Source organism: Diadema setosum, chromosome 14 (assembly GCF_964275005.1).
Source record: "Diadema setosum chromosome 14, eeDiaSeto1, whole genome shotgun sequence".
NCBI lineage: Eukaryota > Metazoa > Echinodermata > Echinoidea > Diadematoida > Diadematidae > Diadema > Diadema setosum.
This window is the reverse complement of record NC_092698.1, coordinates 30,475,774-30,503,086: the sequence shown is the minus strand read 5'-3', so window position 1 is coordinate 30,503,086 and position 27,313 is coordinate 30,475,774. Positions and strand designations below refer to the sequence as shown.

The following is a 27,313-nucleotide window of genomic DNA, read 5'->3' as shown; positions in this document are numbered from 1 at the left end:
ATGAAGGAGACGGCTCTTACCAAAAGTCTGTGGAATAAACTGTTCCTACTCAATGTTCTGCTGATGTCCCCTCATCCCTGCGTCGCGGATTCGAGCGAAGCAGATACAATCGCGTGAGTATAATCTGAAGAATAAATCTATTTCTCATAAGATTTCTCACACTTAAAAAATTAATCTCTTCCAACCCCGAGTTTGATTAGCTTTATTTTGCGATGACTTCTTCCACTGATGACGACAAAGAGTGTGAAAAAGTATGTATTACCAAAAGTGTTTTCGTTGCCGCCAGATTTGGAATAGAAGAATCTCTCTGTCTCTTGTTTGTTACTTCCTTCTGAGGAAAGGTAACAGCTTTTAATTCGCAGGTCCTCAATCTATACACTTGGAATATGGTCGTTTGCGGTCTGACTCCTTGGTTGCTACGTCACTATTTCACACAGACGATTTTCATGATTTATACAATTTGAAATCACAATAAACCTTATATTTTGGTTTTCCTATGTAATGGCAATAAATATTATGGATGGACAATATCAACCCTTCTAAATATCTGTAATTTGATTTTGACGCTTATACGAGATGCATTAAAGGTGCTCAAATATTTACAACCTTCGTGTTGTGTCAAATCTATCATGACACATTGTTCTCTTGCTACTAAGTATGCAGGCTACTTGACAAGAACCTGGAGTGGCCTAATCCCGAAATGAGTCTTACGTATATTCCCACCCCATTACACACATAGACACACTATCACACACATCGCAAACACAAAAGAAACAAACATTAAAAAAAAAAAACTTTTCTTGAGGAATGAGCTTTATTCATCTGTCCCCTTCACAAATGGCATTCGTAAGTCGCAACTGCTGATCTACATTTGAACAAACATGTCGGAAAAAGAAGGAACCAACAGGAATAGAATCTGTCATCTACTGCTTTCCCGGCAGAGAAACTACCACCAGGCTATCCCTGGTTGCCGGCAGTGACACGATGAACTTTGAAATGAGGGGTGAATACATGAGGTATGAGCTTTTTATCTGCCTTTTTACAGGGGGGAAACGAATTGAAGAAAAACTCAGACCTCATATCTTTACCCCTCTGCTTAATATAATCTCTTACTTTTATTTACATTTTTTTCTTGTTTGCTTTTTGCTTCAGAAGTATGTACACGCTTCCTGGTTCCGTCGTTAGGTCTGACGCTCAACTCGAAGGATGCCACTGTAACTGTACTTCTAACGATGATCGCAACATGGTCAGTATAGGTGAGTGGATGGTGAAAGTTACACAACCTAATAACCTTGTTATCATCTCAATTAATGATATGCGTCATAAAAAGGAAATCTGCAAGAGCTTCAATCGGTGGCGATTTAATTTCATTTGATTTCATTTATTTTCCATATCCGAAAAAGATGAAATTATTACAAAGTAACAATGTCGATTTACAGGCAGCTTGCTTGCAGGCATTTACATTTACGTTTACATTTACATTTACATTTACATTTACATTTACAGTCATGCCATGTTTCTGTACTTTAGTGTGTGTGATTTGTGTGTGTGTGTGTGTGTGTGTGTGCTTGTTTTTTCTGTCCTGACTGTCCTGGTTTGAATTACTACACATTATTATATTAAGAATGTCTAAGTGTTTTGGGTCTATTGCATGAGTTGCTAGTACTGCTTTTTAGTGAACCCCATTGTCCTTTTTCAGAACATGAATGTAACAACTTTGGTTTAAAACTATGTGCATGTACTATCAATTCGTTATTTACCCTAAATTTACATCTTACAGTCAATCAATATGTAATTAAGATGGTGTGTAATTTTCTTATAATATATTCTAAGGAAGAAAGATAGAAATTAATTGATTTGAATTGAATTGTCTTCACGCCTTATATACTCCTGTGATATCACACATTAAATGGAAACCGTTTGTGACAAACACAAACGTCTACAAATCTAAAACTTTTTAAAATGTGTTGGAAGTGAGTTTGTACTGTTAGTTGCATCGATCCTCTAATTCTTTCTTTGGACATTGAGCTTTAAATTTATATGCGAATATGAAAAGCAGTGCTTGCGATGAACGTGGAGCGGTTTTTTCCTCCCATCTTTTTCAGGATTCTTTCCCTGCGATTCGGTTGACTGCATCAGCTGCGCTCCGACCCTTTACGACGTGTGCGTGGCCGTGTTCAGCGACAACGATGGCAACAAGGACTTCGGAATGTATGTGTGTATCACCGACCAGGACCAAGGCAGTGCCACGTGTCTCTTCAACGTGATGGTCCCGTACTTCAGCTGCCAAGCACTGTGAGTGGCAGACGGCACATTCGACTTCATTCAACTTTATTGCACTCAATGCAAATTCATAAAGCTTGACACATCAGCCCAAGTTACAAACGTGTCAAGAGATCATTGTTAAAGAATGATTATTCATAACAAAGGTGGTTCCTGGTGGCTAGGAAGCTTGCCACGTGATTGCTGGATATATTGTGGTACCTGGATTAACTGATTTGAATAGTCCCTTGGAAGAAATCGGTACATTTACATCTTTAAAAGTAGGGTCCATCACAGAAAAAAGCCAACCAATGAAGATCTTAGCACTTGCAGAGAAACAGTCAGTTTGTCCTTATGCAGTGCAAATATTCTCACATTATCGTTATTGAATGCTACAAGACAATTTAATGAGAAACATATAACTTCTCATTAGATCATTCTAAAGTTTTTTATTGAGTTTCCGTCGAGTACTTCATTAATTCGCTCTTCTTTGCACATTTCCGTCTTTTTTAAATGGCGCATTCAAGTCATTTAAAACTTTTGAAGAAGGTGACTGGTGACAGACATGATGCAAAATGTTTAGAAAGAACGGTGGTGTTTGCTCAAAAGGACATGGGAAACAAATACTATTTTCTCCGTACACTTGTGTGGAGGAGGAGTTCAAGAGGATCATTCAGGTCAGTTCATGGTGCTTATACACAAACACAAAGATCATATCATGGGTAATATTCGTTATTCCAAAGATTAGTAAATCCGAAAATTGAATAAGATTCGTTACAGTTCGTTATTCTACAACACACAAATACCGTATACGTAGACGTTCGATGATCATCGAACATGGAAAATAAAATAAGGTTTGTTAATCCGAACATGTCCAATGTTCATTATTCCCAAGGTTCGTTAATCCGAATAACTTTTTTTTCCAGGAGCATTAACGAACCTTTGGAATTTATAACGAACTGTAACTCGTTTAATGTCATGTTCTTACTCCTCTGCATTGCAGGGGGGCGCTACACATAAATTGTCAATACGATCGTGGAGACGAGGAGTCGATGTGCCTCTTCAGAGCGCCCTCACGTAAGGACCAAGTCCAGGGAAAGTTACCTCTCTGATTTCGTATCAGGGCAATTACCCCCAAGGACAACTACCCCCGGCTAAATAGGCCTTCTGGTTAGCGATAAGGTTAGAGTAAAGATTAGGGTTAGGTTTAGGGTTAGAGCCTGGGTTGGGATTGGGATTAGATTCAGGATTAGGGTGAGAATCAGGGGAAGGGTCTGGGGCAATTGCCCAGGGGATAATTGCCCTAGACCCTTGGCATTTATCGTGCTAAATATCACAATTTTTTAAGGAATTAAGTGCTACCATCTAATCAACAAAGAATTCGAAAATTTCATGAAGGTGGTCCTTAAAAATGGGAGTTTGGTCATTTGTGTTTGGCAGAAAGGGAGCCGGAGTCAATGATCCTTTCGATACTATAGTACATAATAGCAACAGCGCATGTGTGCATACAAATTGTGTTTATCATAGTGTATATTCACGTATGCACACAAACACACACACACACACACACGTCTATCTATCTACCGATCTATCTATCTATCTATTTGTCTATTCATCTATTTATCTATATAAATCCACAAAGTATTATGAAAGATATCAATTTGGTAGGTATCTAGCCAACCATTTCAACCATCAATTTAACTCAAATATCAGATATACCGAGCACTTTATTGAGTGCTATAGTAACGACATAAGAAAACTGTATGGCTTGCTCTCTGTCCAAATCTTTCCGAAGAACCCATCGAAGATGGCTGCTACCCGATAGCGAGTTCAGGCTCGGACGATTCCCGCGTGTTCTGCGAGAGTGCAGATCGTTGCGAGTGTCTGCCAGACATCGGCACCCCAAACTCTAAGATGTGTCTGCAACGTTCTTCCACCAGTGACCCCTGGGGGACTTGTGGATGTGACGTCACAAGTGGAACTCAGATGCCAGTTTGCGGAGAGTGCGGGGAATGCCCCCTCAACGGGTGAGAAATGAGAACTTGCTTATCTTCCACCACAATACTCATAAGCCTCACATATTATCCACCAAGACGGCATTATGATCGTTCTTTTAACATATTGCCCCATAATGTTGGTCTTTTCTTATGAGAGAGTACTACTGGTCATTGCAAACTGCGTCTTTAACTGGAAAAGTGATTGTTGCTGTTATACCGAGTTATTATCTAAAACAACAATCGAAAATTTTCAATATATATTCTTAATTTGTGGAACAACCAACATAATCATGTGCATCCCACCTGTGTCTTTTCAGTGGACATAAATGTAGATGATACCATGCGCGAAACTTTTCCTATAATCCCGAAATCATATTTCTCTTACGGATTTGTATTAATGATAAGTATCTGCTTTAACCGATTGCTCTGTGATGCCTGGCGTTTTAGCAACCCTAAAAAAAGACCATTCAAGTCTGTGTGCATCTATTGTCCACAGAGTCTTTCTATGAACTGTCATTTGCGATAATCGACGATTGGTTCCTACAACGATGTAAATGTAACTATCATTATAATTTCTGTCTTGATATTCAGGGCACAAGGAAGCGGTGATTCGTACTCGGACTATGACGGACACGGTAACTTTTGTGCAATTCATATACTATTCTTTTTTTTTTTCATGATCGCAGAGCTCTATCGAAGAGAGTATCTTGTGGCTATTGTAATCTTAGTTTTACACCCTGTGCACACTTAGTGTTCACCCGTTTCATACAGGAACACGGTGATCTATGTATTAACCCTATTGGGATTTCAGAATTCAGTATGGAGCGGGTTAACAGCGTGAACAAAAAGAAATAGTTCATTTTTTATTATTGCCTCACGAGTCTTACATTAATGTGCAAATCTTTACCAAAATGTTTTTTATTTACATGAAATTGATACGATAAACTGATAAAGTTGTCTCCTTCGTGTCAAATAATTCAGTCAATCCGCAGCACGTATGCTAATGAGCCGATCCGGCAAGATTTATTCAGCACTCTCGTTGACGATCTTTGCGTTCGAAAGGTGTCTCGTCGTGTGAGATTTTGCGAGACTTTGATAGGGCTATGGTTTTCACAGTGTAGCGACTTGTACATACATTCATCATGGCTACAAGTCACGGTAAATTGTTCTCCAGACTTTGATCTTTATTTTGATACTAAATTTGCGTATAACATCGGATCTTATCATGACTATATAATCAGTTGAATTTGCGTAAATTTTACCTGCTTTTCACGGGAGATTTTGTCGTGTAAAGTTCTTTTTTGGTTCCTGACCGGATTAAGAAACTGTTGTTTCTGATTTTGGCTTTTTCGTAGAGAGGAAACTTAGATGCTCATCATATATTGGAGTCAAGGAGACGCAAGCATGATTTATACTAGTTTTTCCGTTTTGAAATGTCTGTAAAATTCACTCCTAAGCCGGAAGTATGCTCCACACAAAGTGTACAGTGGCGCGAGAGAGCTCTCTCATTGGACAGTGCTTGCATCCAGCACTTGAACTTGGCTTGAACTACACCCGTGCCAAGTGGCATGAAACCGTTATGTAGCAGCGTAATAACGTAATGCAAGCGCTGAATGCAAGCGCTGTCCAATGAGAGAGCTTACTCTTGAGATTGCACGGTTTCAAGCTGATCAGCACTGACATCGATGTATATTTTACTGGTTCCTGACCGGATTAAGCAACAAATTGTCAAGATATTTACATGGATACAAAGATTCGGAGATGGACTACCAAATAAAGCATTTCATTGAGACGCAAGGTGAATTTGGTATTTTTTGAACGTCTTGAACGTGTACTGCACGAATTACTTTTTTCATCATTTTTCAAGCTCAAATTACGCTATGATATTTTTCATTTACAATAATTTGAGTAACATGTGGCGATAGTTAACATATTTTCCTTGAATTTGATGCCACATTTGTGAACATAAGGTGTATTTTTGTTGCCGAAAGCCCAAGGACAAAATCCCCTTACGCAGCTCATTACGTATGCAAGCCTAGAGCGGGCTTGCATACGAGTTGAATAAATACGAGCGAATTATCGGGTGCTGCGGACTGACTGAATTGCAGTCTTCTTAAAGCCTAGTAACGACGACTCTTTGATAATAACAATAAAGGTCTTATTTATCCAGGGTAGCTTCTTCAGTGTTGCCACTGCTGTACCAGGGGGCCCTGCTATTATTATTACCCTAGCGTTGCCAGGTACCCATAGTACACCCGGGTCGAGAGGGACATAGTGGGTAAAAACATCTTGTCCAAGAACGTAAGCGCTGGGCGGGATCCGAACTCGGGTCCTCCGATCAGGAGTCGGGAGTCCTATCCACTATGCCATTACGCTCCCACATAACTTTACTGAAAAATGGATTGTAATTGCCAAATTACTGACGAAGAACAATATTTTTTTTTTAACGGAAAAACAAGCTGTGAAAAAAAAAATGTTAGTGGATGACATATTGTTCTATTTTTCCTTTGACTGGGGGAAGAAGATGATACTGGCGTCTCTGACACATCAACTAAAAATTCCGCGAAGGTCGCAGGGATCGTGGTGCCCATCGTCGTTATCATCATCATCGCAATCGTTGTCGGCATCGTCTACATGGCAAAGAAACGGAAGCTGCCTGATTGGTGAGGATTTCCACCTCAATCGAAAAAAAAAAAATCATCAGTCGAAATCTTTTATGATGTTTCCTATGGCATAGCTTTCACACAGTTTTCACTTTTACAAACAGGTTTATAATGTTTCAATTTTACATGAAGTATGATTAGAAAATAGTAAAGTTTTAATGACGTCATCAACCTTGTCAGAGCCTCAACGAAACGAAAAAGATGTTCAGTAACAATTTTGACGTCATTTTGAGATTTCACCTATGTCTTTGCTCCAAAACTGAAGATACTTTAGGCGTTAGTAGATTCAGGTGGTAACATTAAGAAATCAAAATCTATAAGCAATAATCATGTTGGATTATTAACAAGTTTTAGAAATATTCCTTAACATTTATATTCAAGTGTACATCAGTAATGTCGTGGAATAGATTTTTTTCAATGTACAATGCATACGTATGTATGCACTTACTGTTGTGTTTCGTAGCCGTTTTTGAAACGATGTTCAAGTTCACATTCCTATCAATGTCTCAGTTTCTGTCAAAACATGTCCGTGAATTCAGCTATGTCATTTACCCTTTTCACACAGTTTGTAATGCATATAGTGCTGTGCATATACAAGGTCAATCATCCCTAGCGGTATGCGTGAGTCACCCGAGCGAGTTATTCCATATACGCCATTTGTTATGTAATTACACACACACGTTTTTCTTTCATCTGACGAGGTACTTTATTCAGCTCTGTTTCCCTGATTCACCTATCTTGAATGTCTTTCAAATCCGAAGGTTTACTCCTCCATTATGGTAACTAATGGAGAGAGCAGTGACTTAATGACCAGTCGTATGGATATGCATTATTATGGTGATGATAATGAGATCTCTGATTCACATGTTATAAAAAGGTTAAACAAACAAACTCCAGAATTTGACTTGTCTTATGATGAGAATGATACATTACTGCGAGGTAGAGGTTCCGACTATATTTCCCCTCAGGACATATGTACACGTGATTTTTTCAAGATGGAGAACAACTTTTCTATTCTTCATTTCAATATACGAAGTTTGTATAAGAAACTTGACCAACTGAAGACATTTTTGAATTCACACAATGTGGATTTTTCTGTTATAGGTTTGTGCGAAACGTGGCTGTCTGACGTGTCATTTCCCCTAGTTCATTTGAATGGATATTCTCTTGTGTTTAATAATAGAGTAAATAAACATGGAGGGGGTGTGGCTCTTTATGTTCAGAAAGGATTCAATTTTGATTTGATTCAGAATTTATGTCATATGACTGAAGATTTTGAAAGCATTTTTATTGAAATCGACATACCAGCTGGAAAGAATATTTTGATTGGTGAGATTTATAGACCACCAAACTGTAATCATACTGCTTTTTTTGATGTACTGAATTCCGTATTGAATTCTGAGTCTTTGCATAATAAACATTGTTTTTTAATGGGGGATTTCAATCTTGATTTACTGCAGTATCACGAAAAGCCCTGCTGCCAGGATTTTGTGGACACTATGTTTTCATATGCTTTTACGCCGTGTATAACTAAACCTACAAGAATATTTGATTCAGCGTATACAATTATTGATAATATATTCACTAATATTCATTATCCAACTGATCAAGGTATAATAGTTTCGGATATGTCTGATCATTTCCCAGTGTTTGCTTCCAGTCCATTTATACTAAATCGTTTTAAACCTGCAACTTGGGAAATGAATTCTACAGATCGTGTTATGTCTGAACAAAATATTATAAGATTTAAGGAAAGCCTGTTAAATATTGATTGGTCAGTGGTTCTCAATGCGAATGAGCCTAATGATGCATATGATAAGTTTGTTGATCTGATCGCTCCTCTTTTCTATTTTTATTTTCCAATAAGATCACAATCTAGATCAAATTATAAAAAGATACCACGATCCCCCTGGATATCGAAATCTTTGTTGAGGTCTATCAATAGGAAAAATAAGCTTTTTTATATATTCAAGTCTCACAAAACTGATGCTGCTAAAAGCAAATATACTAGTTATCGTAATGTTCTTACTTCTGTGTTGCGTGAGGCAAAAAAGAAATATTTTTCTTCACTGTTTCTTCTCCATGAGAAGGACATTAAATCCACGTGGAAAGTCATTAATGATGTTCTTCAAAAGAAACGAAATAAATCGGATATCCATAAGATTTGTTTAAATGACATCGAGTTAAGAGATGATAATGAAATCTCTGAAGCGTTTAACTCATATTTTGTGAAGGTTGGATCTAATTTAGCTGATGTTATTCCGGAAACGGACATACCGTTTTCTACGTATTTAAGTCATCGCAATAATCAATCTTTGTTTTTTATGCCTGTATTAGAATCCGAAATTGTTGACATTGTAAATAATCTTAAAGCCAAAAAAAGTACTGGTTATGATGGAATTTCTAATTATCTCCTGAAATATGTTGTACATGAGATTGTTGTACCCCTCGCCCATATATTTAATTTGTCATTACTGAACGGTGTAGTGCCTACTAGGATGAAAATCACTAAAGTTATCCCGATATATAAAAAGGGCCGAGAGGACGAACTGGGAAATTATCGACCAATATCGTTATTAACTTCTTTTTCTAAATTACTTGAAAAGATTGTGTACACACGTGTATTCCGATTCTTAAACGACTGTAATGTAATAGATGATAATCAATTTGGATTTCGTAAAAAGCATTCCACAATTCATGCTATTTTACTCATGCTAGAGAAAATTATCAAAGCGATCGATGCCAAGTGTCACACAGTAGGTATCTTTCTTGACTACTCCAAGGCCTTTGACACAATCAACCATGAAATATTATTGTACAAATTACATCACTATGGGATTCGTGGAAGGGCCTTGGAGTGGTTTAGAAGTTACCTTACTGGAAGAACTCAATTTGTTAGTTTGAATGGCCATGTGTCCAGCTCACAGCCTATAACTTGTGGGATACCGCAAGGATCCCTTTTAGGTCCTTTATTGTTTATTCTTTATATGAATGACTTTCGCAGTTCGTCCTCTCTGCTCTATTTTCTACTTTTTGCCGATGACACCAGCATTTTTTATTCAAATCGAAACCCTCATGTTTTACTGAATACCATTAATACTGAATTAAAATCAGTATCTAAGTGGATTAAGGCTAATAAATTGTCATTGAATTTGACCAAGACAAAATTTATGGTTTTTAGCAATATAATCAATATTTTACCGGGTAAGTTGGTTGTTAACGACGTGGAATTGAACCAGGTGGAATATATAAAATTCCTTGGTCTTTATATTGATTGTAAGTTGACATGGAGAGTTCATGTTGATTCATTGCGTAAATTACTATCCAAAAATGTAGGTGTTATGTATAAGTTAAAACAGTATTTTCCTAAACATGTTCTCCATTCATTGTATTCTACTCTATTTTTGCCTTATATAGGTTATGGAATCCTGGCATGGGGAAACTGCTGTACAACTAGACTCAATTCTTTATTACTGATACAGAAAAGAGCTATACGGATAATTAACTTCGCCACATTTTTGGAACACACTAATGTCTTATTCTTTTCCAGTAGAACACTTAAAATCCAGGATTTATATCATTTCAATATCGGGTCATTTATGTATCAGTTAAACTCAGGTGGTCTCCCTGATGTGTTTTCTTCGATGTTCGTCAAAAATACTGAAGTTCATTCTTACCCTACTAGACAAAAAGATTCTTTTCATCTTTCTCCTGTACGGACCGTATCTGCTTTAAAAACAATAACCACTACAGGACCTAAATTTTGGAATGAGTTGGATAGAGAAATAATCCAATCCCAGTCTCTCTATTCATTTAAGCATAAACTTAAACTAGTTTTTCTGAATTCATATCTATAGCTATTCTTCCATCCTCCTCGACATTCTCTGATCATGCTTCACATTACTGACATTATCGATTATGTAACATGTGCCTCGCTCGTGATTTCTGTATTATCTCTTGAACTTCCTTTGTACACATTTGGTATCTCTGCTATTGTACACTGCATCTAACTTGTACCTCGCTCGGGTGATCACGCAACTCTCAAGAAGTCTTGTGCCGCGGACATTGTTTTCTTTGTTTTTTTCTTTTTCTTTTTACTTTTTGGCGATTATATTTCTCCAATTCACAAATTGTCATTCCTTTAATTACATATACCAAGTAAGAAATAATCTCACATCCGCATCTGGGAATCTACACCCTACAAGCAATGCTTCTATGTAGATTCCTCATATTTCACATGTTTTATTGTCTTATAAGCTGTACTTGACAATTCATCCAGGCTTTTGTATTGTGATGTTTATGTTTTATGTATTTCTTGAAATGTGGAATATGGAACAATAAAAAACAAACAAAACAAAAACATCATTCCTTCACTATTTTCAGATTTTCGTTGTAGAATATTTCACTGAGAATCATCACAAATGGCGACATGACTGCATCTCTGAAGAACTCATTTGTCAGACAAAATCCTTCACAATTCATGTTATCGTTTCCCAGGATGCAAAGGTTACCGGACTGTCTTCCATTGAAATCATCGAGATCAATGTCAGGTAATGGAACTTTGTCCTTACACTTAGCCAAATTTAGATTTTACCGTTTCAACAAAAAACGCAAAGGCATGTGGGTTAACAAAATGGCAAAACACATCCTCATTGTCTTTCCTTTAACATTTGCTAACAAAAACAATTAAAAGCAGTGGTGGATCGGGGGGGGGGGCGCACCGGGCATTCTCCCCTTATCTTTTTTTGTTTGTTTGTTAAAGCAAAAGAAATAAAAAGAAATGGGGGAGTGCGCCCTACCCCCCCCCCTTTAATTTTGAAATGGCGCCTCCCCTTTACAGAATTCCTGGATCCGCCCCTGAAACGTGTATTTTAGGTGAGACGATTGCCGAACCACTCCTGGATGGCAAGTCATACCTTGCTAAAGTATTCAAGAATGCATTTTTTTTGGGGGGGGGGGGGTGTGAGCAGAACTTTGAGGCTTTATATTCCCTCCACTATTGAATAAAAGGAAACCTCTAGTGATTCAAGGCAAGAGAAAGAGTCAACACACGGAATTTTGTCGGGAGAAAAATCTTAATTGACCTGTTTCGTTAACAGAATGTAGTTCCTCTTGTCGTACTTAACTATATGTCTATCTTTTCTCTTTAGTTTCCACAATGTTTGAGTTTCGCAGGACCTTTAATCAGTTACTAGTAGTATGTGTAAATATTTTCGCAATTAGTTACGTAATACAGAACAAGACTCATCAACCTGATATTTGGCTTCGAAGCTTCTAGCCCCTACAAATTACGATACAATGGTTTCAGAATCCAGTGGACAAAGCGTAACGATGGAAACATTAAGGATGATAGCAGCTTGGCTATAGAAACGGTATTGATAACAATAATCTTCAGTTTCATTATAACGATATATCTTTTTTACCATAGGACGTAGTGAGAATGGCACAGGAAGTCAAAGTAATGTCAAGTGCAAATTTGCCATATATCAAACTTGCAATGAGTTAAACGCTCTCTATATCTCTCTTCATCTTCTCCCCTGCCCCTCTCCTCCCCCCCCCCCCTCCTCCTTCCCCTCTCTTGTCTGCACATCGAAAGACATGCCCATTAAACGAAGCACGAGCTCTCCCGAGACAGAGAATCCCTACCAAATCGACTCCGACAACGACCGGCATGTGTACGCCGGTGTTCCCAGCTCCAGCAGCGTGAAGCGACAAGAGGAGGACGGGCCGCTGACGAACGCACGGGAGGACACCTCGGGATACCTTTGGTACCAGGGAAAGGGTCCATCGCTGGAAGAGGACCAATCTGAGCAGAATAAGGTGGATCCCGGAGACGGCCTCTTGTACTATGAACTTGAACCATCGGCATCGGAATCGATGAAGCAGAACGCTACACCCTCTAAGGGCACAGAGACACCTGAATATTTGGAATTCGAGGGGGAGGGAGTGAGAACGCCAGAAGCTGTGTCCGACATGGGAATCGAAACAAATACCGAGGGAGCAGGGGAAAGAGTTGGTAACGTCGTACTCGACGATCAGGTCGAGTATGGAAAGCTCGATCGTAGCCAAAATAGATCGGAGCGTGAGAAGGGTGGCGATACTAACAAACCGGATGACGAGCAGTACGGCCATCTTGCCCCAAACACATCTTACGAGACATTGAATCATTCTCAAGCTAAATTCCCTGGAGTGGCAGATTTACACTCAGGCGAAGAGTACGGCCAACTCCAACCAACTGAACCTCAGGACAGAACAGCGCCACCTTTAGACGCAATTGAGCCGGTTGATATGCCACCCAGTAGCGAAGAGGTCTATGGTAGTTTATAATCAAAATCAGAGAGAGAGGGAGGGAGAAAGGGCGAGAGAGAGAGAGGGAGAGGGAGAGAGAAAGACACTATATATTCTTCCTTGGTAAACATGGTAAAAGGGAATTTCATTTTACGTTTCAGTAGCATGTAACAGAGAAAATAACAGAGGGGGGAGGGGAAAGGAGAGAGAGGAATAATTGAATTAATGCTGAATAAAGCGATGTATTAATGCTTTTGTGATAGTTTCTAAAACTATAAAAAAAAAATACCATATGAACACAGATTTCAAAATGAACTTCACTAGGTAGTAGCAACAACAGTATATGTATTTGTAAAGCTAAAATTTTAGGTCAACTGACAAAAGCGATTTTCTTTGAGCCATGATTTTGTTTGTTTGTTTGTTTGTTTGTTTTTGTTTTGTTTGTTTGTTGTTGTTGTTTCTTAAAGGACAGTTGAGTTTTGAGAGGTGTAGGTATTATAAGCCAGTCCGGGGTTAGTTATGGGGCATGGGCACATTGGTACGAATGACCTTTCTTTTTTTTTTTTCTCAGTGGGTTAGGAGCACCTCACTCGTTTTCACAACGACATAATGCATTAAAGCTTTACGTGACAATACATGGGATTCATCAATTCTGTTTAACAAAGAATGAACTTGCGTAGACCAGATGACCAGAATGATCCGTTAATTAACATTTGGGAAAGCATCCATTTCATTATTTTACATTGATTGTATTTAACAATCTCTTTCTATTGATATCGTCAAATACCACTTGTGCTGTCAGTTGGATGTTCTGGCAAGCAGCATTTTTAAGGATTACATGAATAATCATTACAGCACAGATGCTTATCCCAATGAATGTAAAAACCAACATGCCAGTGTTTGTACGAATGACCCTTTTTTTCTGCTCATGCGTAAAGTGGAACTCCAAACTGGCCGAATTGTCGTCAATGAAGTTCTCCCTGCTGGGGTGAATGAAAGTATGATTCTCACCTACATGTTAATGACTATACTCCTTGTTATTAGTGGTTATAAAATGTACACGTAAAGTACATGTGAAGAGTTTGATCGTAAAACAACTTAACTCCGTTCGTGTTAATTTGAGATGTCTGCGATCAAAGCTGCAAAAAGAACAAAGAAAACAATAAGGTAATATCAAACATAACTTCAAGAATATTCCTTGCTCTGCAACAATACGAATATGATATGAATATAGAATATAAATTGTTATGGTGTTGTAATAGGTGAGGTGTCACTGGAAAGGTTTTATTGTGCTCTGTCTGATGATGGACCTACTTTAAAACGTTTAAAATTGGAACGTTTTGCGATCGAACTTTTGACATGTGCATATGATATATGTTTGTGTATGTGTGTGTGTGTGTGTGTGTGTGTATATATGTGTGTGTGTGTGTACAAGAAATTCCATCTTATTGCATGGAAATATCATGCTTTGTATACTTGTTTACTTGAACATTCAAATATAATGATTTAAGTGTTCTCCTTGACAGGATGTATTATGTTGCGTGTCTGTATATATATATATATATATATATATATATATATATATATATATATATATATATATATATATCTGTTGGCTTGGCCACGTACGTGATCTTCCTTCGTCAAGAGTATAATAATTATCATTATAATGTTTATTGGTATGCGTGAATACCTGTACTTGTATTTTACCTGAATAATCAAATAGAATGATTCAAGTGTACTCCTTGACAAGAGATATTATGTTGCGCGTATGTATGTACGTATATATATATATATACATATATATATATATATATAAAATGTATATTGGTATATGTGAATATCTGTACATGTGTTTACCTGAACATTCAAGTACAATGATTAAAGTGTGCTCCTTGACAGGAGGTATTATATTTCGTACATTAATTTTGTTTATTCAAACATTCAAATGGAATGTAAAGCAACAAAGAAATTTGCAAGACAAAAATTTGCAAGACAAAAATGTACTCTACGTCTCCTAGGTGGCAGCATCATGCAGGACCGATAGAAAATAGATAGAGGCTGCAGGAACGTATACAATAGTACCACTACAGGATCTTATCTTATATATAAGATTTTGGCAGTTTGGCCTCTCTCAAGAGATCTGTTCACAGAGATTCAAATCTCCATTAGCTTAGATATACACAGACATAACATGCATATGCACAGACATAATATAGTCATGTTCACATACGAATACATCGAAGTCCATTATATCAAAAGTTATGATTGAGTAGAAGTCCTAGAAATTGATCATAACTCTCCCTAATCAATCAGAAGTTCATAAATCAATCATAATTTCGTTGGCCTCATGCCAGAAGGGCCTTAACACCATAGACTTTGTACACTGTTAGGGCCCTTTTGGCATGAGGCCGACGATTTTACAGTTAATAATAATTCGCTGTGTTATCAGTTAAAATTAATAATAAGTCTCTTCATAAGAGACAAAAACAGAGACTTATACTCAATCGAAAGTTATAACTGATTCTAAATGGATCAGAGTTATTATTGATTCAAGATTAATTATAAGTTTATCTTGATAAAACGGGGTCCAAGAGTTTACATTATAAAGCAAAACAAGCAATCCAGAATCAGACAGTATCAACAAACAGTAAATATGAGCGTGTATATATTATAATGTTTATTCATTTACATAAATGCATAGATAAAATATACATGTATGTAGCAATGTAAAGTGATGAAGAAGTGGAACTTTTAAGAGCGATATGCGTGGATGTCGATGCTGAATTCGAATGAAGTCTGTGGTTTTTCTGTGTTCAACTTTGCTTATTGCTTTGTTGTTTTTATTGCAACTGATTGAAATATTGTCCTTCAACGACTTGAATAAAAGCTGATTATTCAGTGTGTAAGATGTAGACACAACAGATATAAACATTTGGGCATTCATACTCTGGTGGGATTGTTGAAAACCTCTCTCTCTCTCTCTCTCTCTCTCTCTCTCTCCCTCCCTCCTTTTTCTCCCCTCTTTATCTCGTCCTGGTTAGTCTGGTTTCCAGACCCTTTGCCAACTGGACTCCGCGGCGACTAAGTCCGGCAAAGGCGGCCTCTGCAGGACAAATCCATCGAAACCTACTCCAGTTTTCGACGTTGAGGGCGTCAATATCCTTTATAGCAAAATATTACAAGCAGAGGGTCTGGGAGGCAGACTACGTCCTGGTAAGAACAATAAGACAAGCAAAAAGAAATTATTGGTTATCTTTTCAACTCAGTCTTAATCGTTTCTAGTCAGTATCTCAAATCTGGAAAACGGTAAAAACCCTCAATGGAACCCCTTCCACCGGTATACCAACCATCCCAACTTTAAAAGTGAATGGGCTTCCCATTGTGGAAGATGGGAAGAAAGTAGATTACTTGGGAGAATACTATAAATCATGTGGACAGGAAAAAACATCTGATGACATAAATACAGCGTTTGAAGAAGTGAAATATTCCGAAAATACATCGATGTTGTCCGTCCTAAATGAATTGTTTCATATGACGGAGTTAGACATGTATCTAATATCCAGGAAAATGTCTACCCCAGGAGAAGATAGGGTAGGATACGAAGTATATCAGCATTTACCTGAATCATCAAAATCAGTACTGTTACGAATATATAACAAGATATGGGTAACAGGGGACATACCTGAGTCCCTGCTGCATTCCATATTGATACCCATTTTAAAACCAAATAAGATGTCAGACAAACTGACATCATATCGACCGATAGCTCTCATCTCATGTTTTATGAAAATCATGGAAGGAATGGTGAAAGAACGTTTGAGTATGTAGGCCTACATAGAAAAACATAATATCTTGAACCCAGTACAACAAGGTTTTCGGAAAAATCGAACATGTGTGGATAACATTGTTAATTTGGAAAATGAAATTCAGAAACATCTGAAAGTGAACGCCAAAACCTTGACAATTTTTATTGATTTAGAGAAAGCTTTCGATTCTGTGTTGAATAAAACTCTTCTCATAAAGTTATCGAAACTGGGCGGATGTGGGAATATGTACTTATTTCTAAGAGCATATTTATTGAAACGTACTTTTCAAGTTCGAGTTGGGCATGAATTATCCAAAACAATGAAACTACTGAATGGGCTTCCGCAAGGGAGCACATTGAGCCCATTGTTATTCAATGTTATGATGTCTGACATTCCGCTCAGGACCGACATCCACACCTTGTTGTATGCTGATGATTGTGTAATCTGGCAGTCGGGAAAGGACATTAGGATAATGACCACTGCGTTAGAACAACATTTGAACACCTTGGATGGGTGGTTTTCATCGTGGGGACCTAAAATCTCTCACACAAAAACCACACCTATGCTGTTCTCTCACACTCCTAATGAGGCTATTTTGTCCCTCAAGATAGGGAGAGAAATTTTAACGACAAAGGATGATTATAAATATTTAGGAGTGATCTTTGATAAGAGGTTAAATTGGAGAGCCCATATACAAGAAGTGGCATCCAGATGCAAACGTAAAATCAATATACTAAAGAGTTTAACTCATGTGAATTGGATTAGAGGCTCCAATGATTTACTGTCTGTGAGAGCAATAATTCGTTCTTCGATAGATTACGCCTGTGAAGCATATGATTCAGCTTCATCGTATGTAAAAAACATTCTCAATTCAGTACAATACCAAGCTCTCAAAATCTGTCTAGGAGCCAGTATAGGCACCTCTCTGACAACCCTGCAAGTAGAATCAGGTGAATTACCACTAGATCTGCGTAGGCAGATGTTGACTGCTCAATTCCGTAGGCACATTGATACTGTTCCAAACCATCCCTTAATACAGGATATCAAAATGTGCTGGCAATTTGATTTTTACGAAAGTGAAAATCCCCACAACCCTTTCGGTGAAAGAATCATGAAAAGTGAAGACATATTATTTTCCCAATGTATGGAAAAAGTACAACCTTTTCATCAACCGTTTTGGCACTAAAAGATGCCAGCAGTGTCCATGGAGTTAAGTTCAGACATGATGTTATCAAAGTGTGATCATGTTATACATCAGCAGCAAATGGCTCTTGAATTGATAAACAGGAAATGGCAACATTATGTTCATGTATTCACCGATGGCTCAAAGTGCCCAAAAACTTACAAAGTGTCCGCTGCTTTTTATGTTCCTTATTGGAAGTATGCACAAGCAAAACGCATACAAGACTTTACGTCTGTGTACAGAGCTGAACTGATTGCTATTATTATGTCTTTGATCTGGTTAGAACAAGTCTCGAATTTGTATGCTGGAGTGGTTATTTTTTGTGATTCATTAAGTGTTTTACAGGCTATAAATTCAAATAAGCCGGAGAGTTTTGTAAGTGAAATTATTATAAGATGTACCGAATTGAAATATAAAGGAATAGATATAAATTTTGAATGGATACCCAGCCATTGTGGCATTAATGGAAACGAAGTCGCGGACAAAGAGGCAAAAGCTGCTTTGTGTCGAAATGTTATCGATATTGAAAATGGTTTGAATATGGCAGAATGTAAATATATACTTAGAGAGCACTTTATGGAAAAATGGCAAAAACGATGGGAAAAAGCAGAATCTCCACTGAAGTTGATACAAAAAACAGTTAAGAAAAATTTTCAATGTTCCCTAAGCAACTGGAAGGAACAGTCTATTATGCATAAATTGAGAATGGGAAATATTTCTTTGAATTATGATTTGTTTAGATTGAATATCCATGAAAATGGAATGTGTCCGAACTGTCCACATATTTTTGAAACAGTCGCTCATTTTTTATGTGAATGTCCAAAGTATATAATAGAAAGAAGTATGTTATTAGCAGAAATAGATACCACTGACGTGCGTCATATTTTGCTGTTGGTAGGAACTACTAACTCAAAGCATATGCGTGCTTTTGTTCAGTATGTCCAGAGGACAAAAAGATTTACTCAAACACATAATTTTACTAGATAAGTACATGTCTTGATTTAATTTTGCACATTGCACACAGCCCAGATGTTTGCTTTATATCTTAGCGTTGTTTTGTTTTTCTAATTCCATGTACATTTGTGATAAAATTCGCGTTAAATACTCCCGATTAATCACGAGCACCGATCGAGCCCCTCTCGTGTATTGGAGTGGCCTAGGCAGGTGGACAGCCAATCACGGCCCCTCCTTGCCGAGAAGTCTGCTCAAGGTACCGAGCCGGACTGGCCAGAAAATACGATCGTCGATTGGGCAACTCGAACCGAGGCCAGTGAGGGAGATTTATTTGATTTGATATGATATATTAATTTTGATTTATTTGCAATAAAATGAAAATAATATAGGGTAAAATTTGGAAATTTATAGAAATTTTATGAATATAGATTTGGCGTAAATATTCCTCGAGGAATGATAAACGCCAAATAAATTCAAATAACAACAACACAACAACAACGAGAATCATACACGAGGTATGTAATCACAATTGCTACACTCTGTCTTAGCTAGTTGGAGACAAAATGCGTAATGTGTTCATTTATAGCCTGTGCATAAAACATCGATTATCGGTCAATGGTGACCCAAAACCCTACCTTAAATGAAGATGCTAAGTAAAGTACACCTGTAAGAGTTTGCTGCGTCTTTGTTATAGCGAGATCGAAAGCTTTCGACGCAAACTCTTTCAAGTGTACTAATTGTCTCCAGTTAAGATTGACCGATAGTGATATACGGGAGCAAGCAGACAAATGCTGATACCAAATCTAATGGCTGTTTGCTTTCCCGTAAACAGCGCAAAGTGTGATCATTGTCTTCAATTATGGTTGTGGTTTTCGTTGACTGACAGTTGTCAAACAGACAAATGAATGCTGAAACCAAAACTAATTACTGATGTGTATGTGAGACGGAATTCGTCGTCAATCGGTGTGTAAAGTTACCAGCAAAAAAAAAAAAAGAAAAGAAATGAAAATAGTGCGAGAGAAGTGACACTAATCAGTGATGATAGATCTTGTGGTTATATACGTTGTTGCTGTTTCACAAGTCATTCTATAGAAACCCCTTCCTAACCACAGAATTTAATATGACGCTTTATCCTGGTCAAATCTTTGTCTAATTTCTTTCTCCTTCAAACATTGTCCACTGGCACAACCGAGAAAAAAAAAAAGAATCCATAGGTTTAACACGATATTGAACGAGTAAGCCTTCAACCAACTAACATTTGATACACGTACAGTACCATGCACTCTCACCAAAATGCTCTGTGTGACTAGAGAAACAAGATATTATTGTCTTCGAGATTGGATTTTCACACATCATAATAGATATTTGCATGACAAGTTTTCTCCGTTCAGAATAATGCATCAACAATGGTAATCCCACTTGATGTAGGGCATGATAATCTATTATGGTCAAGCTTGGTCAGCATTGGCCGAACACCTCTTTCCCCTTCCACGATCTCTTCTTTAAAATCCTACGTACTACTTCCACCTCCCTGGTACTACATTTACATGTACAATAGGAGCTTGTGGCAATGACAGCACTAAACTCACTAAAACCACTGCACTTGTTTTTCTTTGTCTTCGTGCTTTGGAAATTTGTATTCAATTAGTATTTGATTGAATCCAAAAATCATTTAATCAATCAATCAAACGAACAAACAAACAGACAGACAGACAGACAGAGTAAAGTTCTCTTGCCCTCTCGAAAACGTTGCACTTTTTGTCTCCTTACTGCGAGAGGCTTGGTCATGACCTGTCGCCCGAGAGGCATCCGCGAAAATGTAATAGATAGAAAGAGGAAACCCATGCAATGGATGCGCCAGGAAAATATTGTTTTCGTGTTACTTAAACATTAATGATTTCTCTGTACATGGACGTCAGGGACACATTTCCGACTCATGGTTTTCGACTTCTAAAAGGAGGTGCTGTCTCCGTAAGCGGAAAACCGTGTGTCTAGAAGGCGAATATAAACCGGATGGAAGAAGATGAGGGGAAAACCTAAACATGGCTGGGACTGAGGGCTGGTGTCAAACTATCACGCCTTCATTTCTGACAAATATAGGTGTCGATTTTTTGCATGCAATTCGACCACTTCTCATGAAAAAACAACAAAAACACAAACTTAAAGACAAGGAGGGCAATAATGATGATAATGGTATTCGTGTTTTTTTTTTTTTTAGCATTATGAAGTCTCAATCATAATCATCACCACCAAGAGCATTTACAGTAACATCAACATCACCACCACTACCACATTGTCATCATCATCATCGCTATGGTTGCCATGACAATCGTAGTTAAAGGCATAATTTACCTTTTGTAGATGAAACAAAAACTCAGCATTAGTGCTTCAAAACAGTTCTAAAATGTGAGTTAGGGATAGAAACAACCAATGTGAAAATCTGAACGAGTATAATTGTTGTTAAGTATTGTAAAACGTACAAAATGTGAACAAAAGTTATAATAAAAATGTTTCCAGACTGAACCGTCTACAGTTATGGTTTAATGAGAAAAATACGCTGGTATACACATAAACATGATGTCATAAACTGATATCAATTTGATGTGAAATGCAGTTCCTCTGTACAAAACAATGATAATAATAATAATAATAATAATAGTAATAATAATAATGATAATAATAATAATAAATATAATAATAACAATAATAGTAGTAGTAGTAGTAATAATAATAATAATAATAATAATAATAATAATAATAATAATGATAATAATAATAATAATGAAATTAATAACCCAGAAGCAACACGCACTGAAGAATACAATATGATAAAAACACTGGTTTTAGCAACAACAAATAGTAATAATTGCTACCGTTGTCAAATGTAACATAATAGAAGTGCCTTTCTTAAACAAATTGTCAGCTAAGGAGTGTTATAAGCTCCGTCCGTTGTAAATGCATCTGTATTTAATAAAAGACTGTTTTGAATTACGTATTTTGTATCCTGAGCATATTTAACAGGAAAATTGTTCACATGTTACACATACTGTAAAAAGCTTATGAGGCCAAAAATGAAATAACGAGACACAGAAAGCGAAAGAATTAATCACAGGTTGTTTAGGAAACTGTGAGCTTGTTTACCACAACCGGAATATTACGACATGAACCCCTGGGGTCTGTAATCATTGTGATTGCGTGGGACTTGTTAACCTTTGCTCTGTTATTTTTCCCCAACACTGTTCTATGAGCTACGTTTTCTTTGTTGATTGTTCTGAACAAATGATGTACATTACCGTTCACACCACCCGAATTGATACTATATCCTCCTGTAGTTAGTTTAACATATAGGTTGGTGTAACCCTCCTCCTGTGCTTAGTTTAACGTATAGGTTTGTGTAGCCATGAAAGTTGCACGTACACCGCTGTATTGCTGTCAACAATGTTTCCACACAACTCGTCGCTTTTCTTTATTCTGAGGTGATCTATTTTTAAACTACAGACGCTGAAAAACAAAGCTCAGGGAAAGAATTAATGCGTACTCTTAATGAATGACAATGTTGACATCATTAACTTGTGCAAATTGTGAGAACTGTCAGAAATAATTTCAATCATTTGATGAACAGCAAGGGAAGAATAAAGCATAAAAGGATAATAAAAGGACAAAAGAAAAAGCCATTTCAAGTGGATATATGTCATTTTATTTTTGAACCACAGTTGTCTGTTCAAAACAGCAATAGTGAAAGAGAATTGTGATAAAGGTTCTATAGGATTAGTAATCATCCATGTTTTAACATTCGAGACTTTTTGTACGTCACAAAGTATTTCAAAGTTGATTAAATCACATGTAATCACAGATAAAGCCAACTGCAGATTACTGCATTTATCGGAATAATTCCCAAAAATGTCTGACAGTCTTTTCGTCTCATATGTCACCATTTCAGTGCATATATTATATATATCTCTTTCCAAATGCATATATTATATATTTATATATACTAGTGGGTGCGGAAAATCATTCAATCAGTCAAACATTTCCTGTCAACATAGAATAGTAGGACTTCATCATGATAAGCAGGTTGATAAAAACAAGAGTATCTCAGTTATCCTACAACATCGCTGTAGACGTAAACGAGGACAAAATGTTGTCGATTTTTTTGTCTTAAAAGATTTCAAAAATATTTTTTCCCAAAATTACATCCAGCATTGAACTTGTTAAGCTCCCCTTCTTATGACAACATATAGGTCCATGCTGCAAAGTCAACCAGTCAAATCAGAACAAGACGCCATTTCAATTCAATTCAATGGTTTTATCTATTTCCATCAAAGAAGAAAAAGAAAACATGATTCAAAACAGTACAAATTGTTAATTTGATTTTCATTCATCTGCTAATACGTTTCGTCGAATACAATTTAAAGTGTAAGCACGTTCTCTGATCATATTCTTCTTCTCCTCTTTTCGCTGATCTTCCTCCTCTCTCCTATCCTTCTCTCCACAGCTCAGCTCTTCATCCATCCTTTCGAATTACAACGCTCCTGTAAGCGATATCAGTATTTAAAACCGCCCTGTTCGTGATAAAGTCAGCCGCATGATAATGCAAAGTACTATCATTTTATCACCGATTCATGTTATTTATATTTCAATCTGAACTTCTCCCCTTTGCACTTATTTCTTATCCCATTCAACTTAGTCTTCATGAGTTGCATTTCAACAATTGGCGAAAAAATAGTTAACTACTGCCTGGCTGAAAAAAAAAAAAATCATGTATTAAATATTCCACAAATTCTCCTTTATAGGTATCTTACCTTGTGTGGGGTTTTGAGTTGTTTTTAGTACATGTAGATTGTCTTCTTTGCGAATTGATATGAAAATGTGAATTTTCATAAGCTTTTCATATACTGTGTGATACACAAATTCAATTTACATTGTACAACGAAGTGTAACTACGTTTCCGATTATGGCTTTCACAGAGGTTACATGGAAAAACGTCCATGCCTACACACCTACGCGAAAGCAAATCGAATACACACGTATCATGAGCATTTATGGTCTATCTATAAATGGCTCTCTCTTTCCTTCACTTGATGACGCATGCTCTTCCTTTTTCACAAAGATGAAGGCTCTTTTTCAACATATTCTTTTTTCAAACATTGTATACGCCAGACAAAACATTATTTGTGGACTCAAATTTATGGTGCGCTATAAAATAAGAAGAGGAAATGAAAACGGATGGCAGTCTCTGCATAATTCCAATGTAAAAAGAAGTTTTCGATTTTGATGGTCTGTTGAGGATGTCGCATATCTGTGTATATTGTGTAGGCTTCCGATACGCACTGTGATGTAGAATGTTCTATTAGTTTGAGAAGGATTTTAATAATATACTAAAACAAAAGGGGCAAGTCTGTAATCTTTAGTGAGTAAACAAACCGGAGCAAACAGAAAAAAAAAAATCTAATAGCATCGGTAAGTGTTTGTAAATTATCACCTGCTGAGGAACACTTCATCGTAAGATGAGGTAGTGTTGTTTTAACGTTTTCCAGACCCGTAATTCTTCGAATTTTAGCCAGTGCCATTTAGAGTTTTGTGTTCATGTATTTACAACCAAAAATAAACAGAGAACTAACAATGGCATATAGTTCCGTGGTTGTGCAGATTTCTTTGAAAATGATTATCATTTGATATTCTGGAGTACCGGGAGTTTCTCAAAAGTTCCCTCAGCTTTTTTTTTCCTGGTTTGTATTTCAAGTGCCTTACTCGCCCCAAAATTCTCTCGTAGTAATCACTCATTGAAAATTTCAGACTATACCTGAGAATGCGTGGGTAGATCAGAATATTGATAGAGATTATACTTCCTTTATGAGATAGGTTGTATTTGTCTGAAGTCGCAGTCAAATGTGACCAGCCACCAGTTTGTTTTCATAATGTGTCTATGTTTAATTGATAGCAATGTGCTGCCAAACGAGGGTGATAATGATAGGACACGCTAGTTTGATATGCGACAAGCAAATAAGGGCGAAATTCTCGAATTCTGGCTGCTGCGCGGAGCCCCTGTTTCCACACTATTTTCTTTTCTCCTCGTGAAATACAGCCATTGTCAATGCCCGAATCGAAACATTCACTCGCAATCGACGAATTTTCTGTCAAATGTCAACTTGTAACAGGCTTTAATCGGCTGTCTATTAAGATTATCCATGACATGAAAGTTGCTTTGCAATCACTTTCTACTCAATAAGAAGATAATGGACAAGCCTTTATCCCTTTTTTTTCTCCATCTATTCGATACAGGCACTGCAAGTACCAGGGTCAGGGTCGTCTGGCTGATTTCCTGGCCGTTTTGTGGGGATTAGCAAAGCAAAGGACAACCGTCATGTGCATGCTATTCGTGCCAAGCGCTGTAAACTCCCATAATTCCCACACATCTGCCATCGGTGCTCACGACCTTCACGTTTAAGTCTACTGGATAACGGTGAAAAGGGTTACACGACACGCAAACGCATCCGTGGGACTAGCAAGTCATTGCCGCTATCAGATTAAGGTGGGAGAGGTACAATACCGCCCCTGTAGAGCACAGATTAGCCACGGTTGTGACACATTTCTCGATCAATATCTTCTACGCTATTAGTATTCGTGTTCCTTTGACAATAGAGTCTCGGTCAGAGTCGCAAAACCAGGCAAAGGAAGTCCCTTCTTTCGATCAAAGTTCAGAGTCGTGGGTGAGAATCACAGAACAAAATACAATCAGGTGGTAGAACAATTTCTGTAAGTTTAAAGGTGTAAATGCTCTCCATGATCAATTACTGATCAAATTGACTGTATTGAATAAAAGTAAGTTTAAATAAGCAGAAGGAGTGGCAGAATTAAGTCAAAATCTTAGAAAGATAATGTTAAATTGTAAGTTCGGATGTTTTCATTCTACGGAGATATCCGTTGAAATGAAAATCAGGAGTAGATGAGGCCTCGGTGATAATGATTGTGGCATCCTTACAACTAGTCTGCCAATCGATTGCACACAAAGTAGTATCAACGTTCACTAATTTTCATTTTTCTTTAAAAAAAAATCAAAGAAGAAGTTAAAACATCTTATTGTCAAATCAAAACAAATAAGCGTCAAGTTATTCTCTAATTGTAATGATTTAGCTATAGCGATTTGAGTCAAAATATGAGGTTGCAGAATTACTTTGGATTTTAGAAAATAGATGATTTCACGTATTTATGAACACACCTGTGGAAAAGTATTCGAGGCTATGGCATCACTGCCATGCCTGCTTTGCAAAGGTATTGCGGCTTATAGGTCTATTACTGTTAACTCTTTTCTTTCCAAATAGGGCAAGAGCCGCCAGAGAACTGAAAGTAAACGATGCAACGATGACTTTTTCTCTTCTTTGTTTTGTTTTTGTACAGTGTCAAAATGTGGAATGGTCTTCAAGGCAATAAAATTCCCAGACAATAAAATAAAACAAAGCGCATCTTTCTCTATATTTGAAAGTGCGATGAATAGATTATTTAGTAATCTTCTGTTAATTGAACATGATTGTATGTTAATCTTTTTTTTCTTTTGGTTCTGTTGCGTAACTTGAATTCATTATTGGCTTAGTTTTCTTTTGTTTTAATTACATGATTCTGTATGATTTGCTTTTTGCCTTTTTTTTGTCTGCTGTACAATATATACAGTGGTGTGTGTGTGTGTGTGTGTGTGTGTGTGTGTGTGTGTGTGTGTGTGTGTGTGTTTGTCAATGTATGATTGTTAGACTATACATGGTCTTATAGAAGAACAACCATAGGCTGAAGGAAGTGAACGCTGGTGAAATGAAATAAGATAAACTCAACTCAACCCAACAGTACAATCAAGAGAGAAAGAACGATTCTCGGATGCAATTCAAGATCTCCCTAAGCTCATAGAGAAGACACACAGCCCCCCTTCCCACACGCACACACACAAACACACAAACAGACAAACTCCCAGCATCAAGGTTGTTGGGATTTCATTATATTAGGTGAAGTACTGTAAGTTTATAAGCCTTTAGTTCTTAAGGCAGGCAATAACCTAAAATCCAAGAGATATATGTGTTTGATGACGAATAACCAGCGTGATTATGATCCTTATGGGAAACATAAATCTACAGCAGGCCTACTCACTCACACTAGCGAACGCGCGCGCGC

The 27,313-nt window shown here is 37.2% G+C and overlaps 1 protein-coding gene across 1 annotated transcript; it reads left to right on the top strand.

The window, feature by feature from the left end:
- Nucleotides 1-13,249, top strand: LOC140238275 (uncharacterized). The gene is made up of 9 exons (XM_072318211.1): nucleotides 1-113; nucleotides 1,156-1,256; nucleotides 2,106-2,295; nucleotides 3,266-3,339; nucleotides 4,058-4,289; nucleotides 4,851-4,894; nucleotides 6,781-6,922; nucleotides 11,420-11,472; nucleotides 12,351-13,249. The coding sequence occupies exons 1-9, from the start codon at nucleotides 1-3 to the stop codon at nucleotides 13,247-13,249; spliced, it is 1,848 nt and encodes a 615-aa protein (XP_072174312.1).
- The last annotated feature ends 14,064 nt before the right edge of the window (nucleotides 13,250-27,313 follow it).